Below are 11,044 nucleotides of genomic sequence, written 5' to 3'. Positions count from 1 at the left end.
ATTCAGCATTATACACACAATTGGTTTGGCCCCATTCTTGGCATGTATCGCACACATGAATCACTAATTAACCAACTAATCCTGCTTAAAAGAACGCAAGGAGCTAAAGATTCTGACAAAAAGAAGCTGCTGCAGCGCTAATCATCACCAACTTATTAGTAGTTGCCATTCTCCCAAGGAAAATTCCCAACGTTTTCCAAGGACACACATGCAAATCTCCTTGGAAAGAAAAGAAAAAAACACCAAGAAATAATTCAGAGACAGAGAAATTATTTCAGAGCTTTTGCTTGCGCCGTCCAAGGCAGCCAGTGAGTCCCCACTCTCACAACTCATCACTCGCAGCAGCAGTCAGAGACAAGAACACTGCTTCAGCTTCGCTCTACCAACCAATCCATCCAGCCAGGAATTCGGTTCGTACAAAAAAAAAGGAGGAATTTTTCCTCTCTCTCTCTTTTTTTTCCTCCTTGTTCCGTCCGGGATCGCATTGAACTAGTTCGTGCCGCAAAATCCGTCCTTTCCTCCTCTGGGTTTTCAAGTTTACTACACGAGAAAGAAACGGACAATTAAATCCCGATCCATCAGACCATCACCGCCGCTCCCCCCTTTCTCTCTCTCTCACTGATCTGATTCGGTGATTGATTCCCACTCTGCTGCTGCTGTTGCTGCTCTCTTTCTTCCTCGCATGGTTGTTGCAGCTCTGCTCTGAGGAGAAGAATAATCTTGGTGCTGATACATTCACGGATACATATCGCGGCAACCGCGGTTCAATCTTGGGAGATGGCCTAGGGGTGGGATGGGGAGCAGCTGGATCTCCATCGGGTTGCAGCTGCAGATGCAGAGGGAAAAGAGGTAAAAATTTCCACTGAAATGTCCTCTCTCTCCTCTCCTCTCCTCTCCTCTCCATTTTTCTCTCTGTTTTTTAATAATTTGTTTTTCTGATGATATGCATCGGGTTTAGTTGTGAATTCCTTTTCCCGTCTCCTGTTCTTGGGTAGCCATGGCCTTTGATGTTTGTTTTCTGTGGTTTCATATGATTGTATTGCTGCTCTCTTTCTTTGCTGCGAGATCGTCTTTTTGCAGGTTTCTTTTGGGGACTGTCTCGTCATCATCAGTTCAACCTTTATGAATTTCAGAGATTGTATCTTTTTTCTTTTGGTGGTTACATTCTTCCCCAATTTGCCTTCTGTTTCTTCAAAGATCAGGGCTGGTGGGGGATTTAGGAACTCTTTCGGTTTTCATGTTTGCTCCGTGTGGTTTCAGGATTTCAGTCCATTCATGCATTTATTAATCTACTTTTTTTTTCACTGTGTTGTTCATCAAATGATGATCCTTTTTTCTTTTCTGGGGATGTCTTCTTTTGTTGATTTGTTTATCGTTAGTCTGCGAAATGCTCTTCAAAGATTGGGAATTCTATTGTTCTTTGCTTTATTATGCATGTAGAGACTGTCTGGAAAGCAGTTTTTTTTTCTTTTCTTTCGGCTCATCAAAGTATCAAACGATGCTATTTTCTTCCTAGCAAAATAGAAATAGAAATAGAAATAAAAATGATGCTGTTTGCTGTTACTGGTTTGATCACAGTCACAGCGACATATAACCGATGAAGAAACAAGTAATTAATGCGGTCTCCTTCTTGAGTTCTTGTTGTGTTTGGAAATCTTGCTCCATATGTGGGTCATTTGGGAGCTGGGAAGTGGTTGGGGTTTTATCTTTTTATTTGGGTTGTTGAGTTCTCTTGTCAGAGCCCACCCTTTTCTCTATCATTCCTTTATTATTGCTTGATTCTACATTTCCTAACTCTGCAAGCAACCTATGTTTGTTTCTGAACCCAGGATAGCTAGGTAGTATATAGTTTTTTTTTTTGAGCCATTGATGATAGCTTTTGATTTCCTCAACTCGGTATTCTTTGCTTTGCTTCATATTCATTGTTTGTATAAAATTCTTGTTTCTCCTCCTTTTATGCTGTTTTGATCAAATAACTGATTACTCTTTGGTTGATTAGTGCTGGAGTTAACTCTCTAGCAATTATATGTTTTCATGTTCCTTGTTACAGAAAAAAAAATTGTTGACATGTACATAAGCGAATTATGAAGCGATCTTATGGGGATTGGGATGCTTGCAGTTTCACTGCTGCTTATTCATTATTGCTTTTTTCATCTTATATTATAATAAAACCCATGTTTAGGAATTGGATAAATACTCCACAACTAAGCTATTACTTGGAGATTTGGCCGCTACTACTTTTTTTTTTCAATCTGTAATGAAGTGCCATGATGTGTTGACTGTGGCAAGGTAGTTGCAGTATTGATCTTCTGCTGTGAATTTTAATAGTAGGAAACAGAAAGTGATCCCTTCTTTACTCATATATTAGTTGTCTTTTCATGTTCAGTGTATTTTGTGCCTTGTGCCCCCAGTCTGATAATTTTTATTATTTTGCAGGTAATTGACTGTGATAGATCGTGAGTACTTGTTGTAACTCATGTTCCTCCGTCTGTGGTTTGTAAAGGATCGAAGTTTCTTTAAAGTGTGAAAGTAGCTCTGCTCTTTAGCTTGTTGGCATAATGGAAGAAACATCACCAACCAATATGAGGCGCAAATATTCATGGTGGTGGAACAGTCATATCTGCCCGAAGAATTCAAAATGGCTTCAAGAAAATCTGACAGGTAAACAATCTAAAGCTATCTGCAAGCATTTCCTTGTACAGCACACTATTTGGATTTCCTTGTATGGCATTCTTCCATTAGAATTGTAATCCTGATACAAAAATGATAATCGAATTGAACGGAAATGGTGAATTCGAATTTCATGGACAATTAAATAAGTTTAATAAAAAGTGAAATGTAGACTTTAAAATGTGAGGGTTATTCAACCGCGAATTGATCTTAATCTCTCTCTATCCTCTCCATTGATTGTAGGTTTTTAGCATGTTATTGGTGATATAATGCTGACCTTTCAATTTGGAAACCTAGAAAAAAATGAGACATTTTGTGTGAAATCTGGAAAATCTTATGCTTTTTGCATAGTTAATTAAGTGGATAAATGACCTTGGTATAATGTGGATATTAACGATTTTTCTTGGCTTTATGTGATCTCAAGGATATAATTGTACACATTTTAATGAGCAAAAATATTCTCTCAAAAATTTGTTAAGTAAAACTATGTTATGTGCCTTACAATATAATATCAGAGAAAAACCTGCACTGTGTTTAAATTATAATTTAGCTTTCGAGAAAAAAAACTTGCACTGTGCTCTAGTACCAGTATAGAAGTCATGAGAAATTGAGGAAGCACATGGACATGTTTAGGTGGTGTTTGAATCTCCTGAAGATGAAGATTAAGTGTTTCACGTAAAAAGGTGATAATGACGTGTGACTAATTGGGTTTTAATTATTACAAACTTGAAAAATGGATTAATCTGATATTTTAGAACAACTTTCATATAGAAAGTTTTTGCACGAAATGCACCGTTTAGCAGTTTGAAAAGCGTGCCACGAGTATCTAAATTTTCATCCACCTGTTACAGAAGAAACGAACGGGACCTTAATGCCATAGAACACTACAGCTTAGGTCTTGGGTAGGGGACTTCTGTACTGAATGACCAAAATGCTGATGTGGTACTATTTGCTAATGTTAGTTAAGTTAGCTTACAGTGGAACTGAATAAGTTTAATAGTTTAGCTCCATCATAGAGAGAATATCAACTTCAGCTGCGAGCAATGCACTACTACAAGTTTGTCATAATACTGTTTTAGGTAGAAAATTTACTGAAATTCAGAACAGCTCCTACTGTAGTCTGCACTGCAGACTGCAGTACTTTGGTCACATATGGCACTTGCCTACCACTCTGCTAACACGATTATACAACTCCTGAATGGGTATACCTTCGAAATGATCTGCTGTATCTTTTGAATTTATAATGTTATTGCAAGTCATATGTTTTAATAGACATTAATATGCACTTGATACGATAATCAATTAATCATTCATGAGTTAGCATGACTCTTCCATTCTGTTGATAAGCTGACTTCATAAGTGAAGGCCATGTTAGCTTATCAGCTGAGTTTCCAATCCAGATGTATAAAAAATGGATGCTGTGAGCTATGGAATGTTTCACTGTCATATCTGTGCATAGTATGGTGCTGTAATTCCATTTCCATCATTGCAAACTTTTCGTTCAAGTTTGTACTGAGCTTATCTTTTTTAATGCTTGATTAATACAGACATGGATAGCAAAATCAAGATGATGATCAAGATCATTGAAGAAGATGCTGAATCATTTGCAAAAAGAGCAGAAATGTACTACCGAAGGCGTCCTGAGCTGATGGCCTTGCTTGAGGAGTTGTACCGTGCATACCGAGCTTTAGCAGAAAGATATGATCATGCAGCTGGCGAACTCCGACAGGCCCATCGTAAGATAGCAGAAGTATTTCCTGAGCAGGTTCTGGTGGACTTGGATGATGATCTCCCAGCTGAAACTGCTTCTATCGAAACTGAGATGGACAATCCAGACATGGCTCCATATTTCCTTTCTTTCATCAATGCTAGTGATTCAAAAAAGCAAGCTAAAGGTAAGCCCCCATAAAAAAACTTCAGAAAAGCTTAATAGAATAAGAGTGAAAATATGAGTAATTTCCAACAAATGTTCTTGTGCAGACAACCAGGATAACGAGAGGCTGCAGAAGGAACTAGAAAGTTTATCAGAGGAAAACAAAGACCTGAAGAGTAGAATTTCATCATTGTTAGAGCAGACTAACAAGGCTGAGTTGGAGGTTGTTTGCCTCAAGGAGGCACTTGCACAACAAAATACAGAGAAAGAAGCCATAGTTTTGCAATGCCAACAATCGACTGCTAGATTACAGAACCTCAAGTCCGAAATATTGCATACACAGGAGAAGTTCAACAGACTGAAAGAGGAAATGCAAAGTGGATTTCAACCTTTTACCACAGCTGACGAACGTTCCGTACTTCTTGAAAAAGCAAACCAGGAGATGAATTTGGAGCTGAATAAGCTGAAACATATGTTGAAACAGAAGCATGAAGAGCTAAACGAGAAGCAAGCTGAGTTGGAAAAGCTTAACATCTCTACAGAGGAGGAGCATCTCAAGTGCATGCAAGCAGAAATGGCTCAGCTCTCTTTGGAGAAGCAACTAATACTTGCTCAGGACAAAATGAGGCTTTTGGCTCTTGAGAAGCAGATTGAAGTAAGCAAGGCAAAGGACACTGAAACAGAAAAGGTTATGCTTGAGAAAGAATTGGAGAAAATTCAAAAAGAGAGCACAAGTTTGAATGATCAAATTCACTCTTCCTCGTCCATGATAATTCGCCTGCAGGACGAGATAATTACGATGAAGAATGCACAGCGGAGACTCGAGGAAGATGTTTGCCGGCATGTTGATGAAAAGAAGACACTTCAAAATGAGCTTTGTCACCTTAAGGAGGATAGGAGTGACTTGGACAAGAAACACTCTTCAATCAAGGAGCAAATACAGGCTGTGGACTTGAATGTAGAATCACTACAAGCACTCGTACAAGAATTGAAGGATGGTAATGTTGAGTTGAAAGGGATTATAAGAAACCATGAGAGCACAGAAGTTCTGCATATCGAGAACCTAAGGCGTTTGGAGAGGATGTCAGAGAAGAACTCATATTTGGAGAAGTCTTTGTCAGCTGTGACTACTGAACTCGAAGTTTTGAGGGAAAAGAAGGCAGAACTGGAAGAATCATGCAAGCACCTTAGCTCCAAGATTTCCAGTCATCAGTCTGAGCGAGCTGTGCTTGTTGCACAAATCGAGGCAATTTCTCAGACTATGGCAGAGCTATTTGAGAAGAATGTCTTTCTAGAGAATTCATTATCTGATGCTAATGCTGAACTCGAAAGCTTAAGAGGGAAATTAAAAGAGCTAGAAGAATCTTCAGAGGCATTGTATAGTCAGAATTCTGCACTTCAACATGAGAAGAGTACTCTTGCTTGTCAGGTATAGTGCATTGCAAACTTTATTATTACTAGCAGTAGTCATCAGAAATCAAACAATGTTCGAACCTGTTGGTTACTGGGCTTTCTTATTGATGTTTCAGGTTGATAGAATCAGTGATACCCTGCAGAATTTGGAAGCACATTATGCAGAGCTAGAAAAGCGGCACTCTGATCTACAAGAAGAGAAAGGCTCAGTGCTTGACGAGGTGATCAAGTTACAGGAACAGATAAGATTTGAGAGGAAGGAGCACAATGATCTTGAGCACTCTAGAAAGTCTCAATTGGATGCTCTACACGAGAAAATCAACGTACTGTCGCAAGAAGGTTGGAATAGAGAGGAACAGCTTGAAGAGGAGGAACAAAACATTGTAAAAGCTCAGACAGAAATCTTCATCTGGAAGCAGTGTTTGGAAGACATTGCAGATGCAAATTCAGACTTCTTAGCACAACTAAAAATGAAGCAAGAAGTATGTCAGGTTCTGGAGGAGAAAATGGAGTACTTATCGGAGAATAATCAGAAGCTAACTAAATGTATTGGTTCGGTGTTGAAAGTCTTGCATTTGGAGGAGAAGTATGAATCCTTAGACCAAATGAAGCTTGATAGCATTGTGCATCTCATCTTGCATGAGATCAACTGCCTACTGAACACTATATCTGATGCTCAGGATGTGAAACAGAATGAACTTGTTGAGAAGTCACTCGTTGTCACACTCTTGGAACACTTTGGACAAGAGGTGGCTGATCTAAGGTCAGAGCGAAACACCCTGAAGCAAGAGCAGCAAGCAAAGAGCGAGGAATTGCTCCAGCTTCAGAGAGAAAAACAAGAACTTGTGAATATCACTGATGAGTTCTGGGAAGAAGTGGAGACTCGTAATCGCAAAGTGGATGAGCTAAGGGCAGAAGCAAAGTTCTTGGTCGGACAGTTGTCAGAACTGCAAGGGTCTCGGAGGTCATTGCAAAGTGAGATTATCAAGCTTATTCAAGAAAACTCAATGCTATCCGATGAACTATGTGATTCCAGAGAGAAAGAGAGGGTTTTCGAAGATGATTTTAGCATTCTGATCAGTGAGGTAATGAGCAAAGATATCCTTTCTGTGGTCTTTAGAAGCCTTCATGAAGAGAGGACATTGCAATTGGTGTCTTTGCATAGTGATTTTGCACAACTGCAAGCAGCAGGCAGTGAGCTTTATCAGGACATCAAAATGATGAACATGAAGCTTGGGGATTTAGAAAAAGAAAGTAATGAGTGCAACAAAGAACTCAGTAGAACCATCAGTATTTGTAATTCGACTAGTACAGAAAATGCTATAGGAAGTGGATATCCAGTGGGAAGGGACACCGATCACCTGAATTCTGGAAGGAGCCAACTGGAGTACCATGTAAACATGGAAACGGGTGAGATAGAGGTTGACATGGCTGGCCTTGAGAAATCAAATGAAATGCTACAAGAGGAAGTACATAAAATGCAGAGTGAAATGGAAGTTCTTACAAGCAAGGAGAACTCTGCAATTGACATCAAATCTTGTGATGAAGACATCAAAAGATTGCTGGCTAACATGCAAATGGCCATCGTGAATGCGGCTCTATTCAAGGAGAAGGTCCTTGAGCTCATAATAACATGTGAAAGTTTTGAGATAAGCAGTATGGTACAGAAGGAGGTGCTCAAGGAAGAGATCACCCGTAGGAACTCATATGTAGATGAGCTGAAGGACAAGCTGAATGCTGTTGAGATTGAGAACAGAAGGCTGAAAGTTGATTTGAATGGAGATTTTACAGTGTTGGGGTCATTGCAGAATGAAGTCAGTGCCCTAGAGAAACAAACCTTATCCCTTGCCAATGATTGTTTGCAATCAAATAAGCTCAGGATGGAGGTATAGTTCCCTGTTGCATTTCATATTCAGGATCAAATAATTGTCTGCTCGGCTGGTTTTGCTTTAGTATATACTGTAATATATTCTGCCACTCTAATAAGTTGAGCTTTTTTTCGTAGCGTATTAACAAATCAAACTCAAACTATTTTCTCCTTAATATTCAGTTGGTCCAAAAGATCAAATTCTCTTACAATTAATATGCAGTTGCCCAACCTAACATTTCGAAGTACTAAGGACCAGCATTACATATCCACATGTTTTCCCTAAAAAGTTTATTCTGAAAGGTTTATTGTGAAGTATCATATTTCTTGGGAAACTTATTTGGTGTTTCTTCTTTTGAAGGAAAATGCATTATCAACTCAGGTTTTGAAGACCAATATGAGATCGAGTGGTGATCAGAATACAGTACGGACAGTAAAAGACATGGAGCTGCAGAAATTGCATGGGACCATCAAAGCACTCCAGAAGGTGGTTACGGATACAGCCGTCCTTCTTGATCAAGAGAGGCTTGATTTCAATGCCAATCTGCAAGAAGCGAGGAAGCAGATTGAGGTGCTGAAGCTGAAGGAGATTTTGGATGATGACTTGATTGAAATGAATTATGAGCAAATGCTGAAAGACATTCAGCTTGACCTCATCCAAATTTCTTCTGGTAATAAAACCGGTTCCCTTGGTCAGGCCAATAAAACTGTAGCACAGGCAAATGAGAAGATGCTTGACTCTCATGGCATCGTTGGAGCTAGCAGTAGCCATGTACGCAATGATTTGAGACCGCCGCAAAGTGAGTCGTTTGAGAGGGACAATTACAAAAGGCCTCCCTCTGAACTGATGGTCGTGAAAGAACTCAGCATTGACAAGCAAGAGTTACCAAGGTCAATCACCACGGAGCCGCACCAAGAGTGGAAGAACAAGGTAATCGAAAGATTGGCTTCTGATGCACAAAGGCTCAATGCCCTCCAATCCAGTATTCAGGAGCTCAAAACAAACACAGAGGCATCAGAAGGGCTCGAGCTCGAGAGCGTTAGGTACCAAATAAGAGAAGCTGAGGGCTTCATCACTCAGCTGATCGATAGCAACGGTAAACTGTCCAAGAAGGCTGAGGAGTTCACATCTGAAGATGGTCTTGATGGGGACAACATTGACTTGAGGAGCAGACACCAGCGCAAGATCATGGAGCGTGCGAGGAAGATGGCGGAGAAGATTGGGAGGCTTGAGGTGGAAATGCAGAAGGTGCAGGAAGCTCTGCTGAAATACGAGGAGCAGACTAGCACAAGAACATCAAAAACCATGCACCGGCGATCGAAAGTGCAGCTGGTAGATTTTCTCTATGGTAGAAGGCGGGACAGTCGGAAGCAACAGCGATGTTCCCCATGTGGTTGCATGAAAGCAAATGCCATTGATGACTAACTCGCCTTCATGCCGCTTCTTTTTTAAGGCAAAATGGAAGGCTAAGCTTTTCAGTTTCAGAACTGTAGCAAGTCATCTGCTGTTCATGGTTTCTTAGGTAAATAAGTGGACATGTAAGGATTGTAAATGGTAGTCATTGACAGTTTCTTTTTTTCTGAAACCATATGGACAATAACCATCTGTTATAAATTTTATTTCTTAGCTTGTAAAATTAAGGTCAACTTTATTTCTTATCATGTTCCATGATATGTGTAAAGAGAACATGACAATGTTTTTCTTTTTTCTGTAAGAAAGACGGGTTATAATTAATTATTTGAAGAACCTTTTATGTGGATTTTTGCACAACAGAACTGATGAACCATTTGCAAATGTTGAAATTCAAGGTTGCCGGCTGGATTGAGATCTGATGGACATTTTGTATACTGCGGTTGTCAAAAGGCGACAACTGATGGATTGTTTGTTTTTTTGGGGGACAATTTTCATCATTTTGCTTGGCTTTCATCATTTTGTATGGTCAGGGTGAGACCTGAGACAGACTTTGGATCCATATCGAGTCCATCACTCTGATCTCATTTGGATGGACCAAAATTCTGGCTCTGAACTCTAAGAAATCCCCTGAAATGATCACATGTTTGGCCCTGATGAGAATAAACGCTGCAGAATAATCATATGGTGAGCTTTCCTATCTTTAGGTCATTGTGACAATTTAGATGGACGGCATGTACGCATTGGATGACACCTACTAACAAAGAAGCTGCAGGCAAGAAAAATCCTCAATTGATTTGGTTTCTGTGTCTGCAATTCAGAGAGCATGAGAGCTTAGTCTGGTGAAGTTTCAATTCTGCAAGCTGCTGCTTGCACTTCTTGTGCTGCAGCTGAAAGCTTCAACCAAACGGTTTTTTTTTTTTCGCAGCCTAGTTCAAGCAAACTAACAGTGAAAAATTTATCTCAAAGAGTAAACAAGAGTTCCAAGAGGAGCAATTGCGTGAGATGTGGGAAAAAAAAAAGGAAACAAGCTGTCACTAACAAAAGTGAAGATTTATCCTTCTCTGTGGTTTTTTTTTTGAGGGAATTGCAAATAAGGGACTTTCCCGTGCAATTTCGTGCATGCTAGATTTCAAATGTTGAATTGGTGATATGCTACTCTTACCTTATCTTTCCTGAAAAAACATTTTAATTTTCATGCTCAGACACTCCATTTTACCGAAAACTTGTTTTTAAAAGTTTATTTTCATGGTTGGGCATTTTTAATTATTTCACTTTTTGTTGATCCAAATCTTGAAAATATCAAGCGAATAATAATTACACATTTTGTCCGTTGAAATTTTAATGTGTAATACTCCCTCCATCTCATAATATAAGGCACGCACGTGTTTCAAGATTTAACCTTTAAAACATTTGGCCAACACTTAGTATAATATGAAATGATTTTTATTTGTTAAAAAAATATCATTAGATTGAGATTTAAATTTACTTTCATATGGCTATAATTTTTTTGCTACAAGCCTTATAGTATATAAGAAATTATAAGCTAAATATTAGTTTTGGAGATCGTGCCAACTTTAACCGTGCCTCGTATCATGGGATAGAGGGGGAGTAATAATTACTCATCATTGTAGGTCATTAGATCAATTTTGCTTACAAAGATTGTTTTTGCCCAGGTTCACACTAAGTAGGCAAATTGTTGTATTGGAATAAACAATTTACAAGTTGTTGTACCTATTTGCACTCACTATACAAGTTCATATACCATGGCATAATTTACTCTATTTTTAGCATAGTTTTATTTCCCTTT

General features: G+C 39.1%; 1 protein-coding gene across 1 annotated transcript; it reads left to right on the top strand.

The window, feature by feature from the left end:
* The first annotated feature begins 303 nt into the window (after nucleotides 1-303).
* Nucleotides 304-9,599, top strand: LOC4333526 (protein NETWORKED 1A). The gene is made up of 6 exons (XM_015776197.3): nucleotides 304-849; nucleotides 2,437-2,661; nucleotides 4,218-4,565; nucleotides 4,651-5,972; nucleotides 6,073-7,842; nucleotides 8,185-9,599. The coding sequence occupies exons 2-6, from the start codon at nucleotides 2,559-2,561 to the stop codon at nucleotides 9,247-9,249; spliced, it is 4,608 nt and encodes a 1,535-aa protein (XP_015631683.1). The 5' UTR covers nucleotides 304-849; nucleotides 2,437-2,558; the 3' UTR covers nucleotides 9,250-9,599.
* The last annotated feature ends 1,445 nt before the right edge of the window (nucleotides 9,600-11,044 follow it).

The sequence above is a fragment of the Oryza sativa genome, chromosome 3, assembly GCF_034140825.1.
Source record: "Oryza sativa Japonica Group chromosome 3, ASM3414082v1".
Taxonomy (NCBI): domain Eukaryota; kingdom Viridiplantae; phylum Streptophyta; class Magnoliopsida; order Poales; family Poaceae; genus Oryza; species Oryza sativa.
This window is presented reverse-complemented; position numbering and strand designations above follow the sequence as displayed.

Coding starts and splice junctions, on each gene's coding strand:
- LOC4333526 (XM_015776197.3), top strand. CDS start 2,559: ATGGAAGAAACATCACCAACCAATATGAGGCGCAAATATTCATGGTGG. Junction 2,662..4,217: donor GCTTCAAGAAAATCTGACAG/GTAAACAATCTA, acceptor TGATTAATACAG/ACATGGATAGCAAAATCAAG. Junction 7,843..8,184: donor CAAATAAGCTCAGGATGGAG/GTATAGTTCCCT, acceptor CTTCTTTTGAAG/GAAAATGCATTATCAACTCA.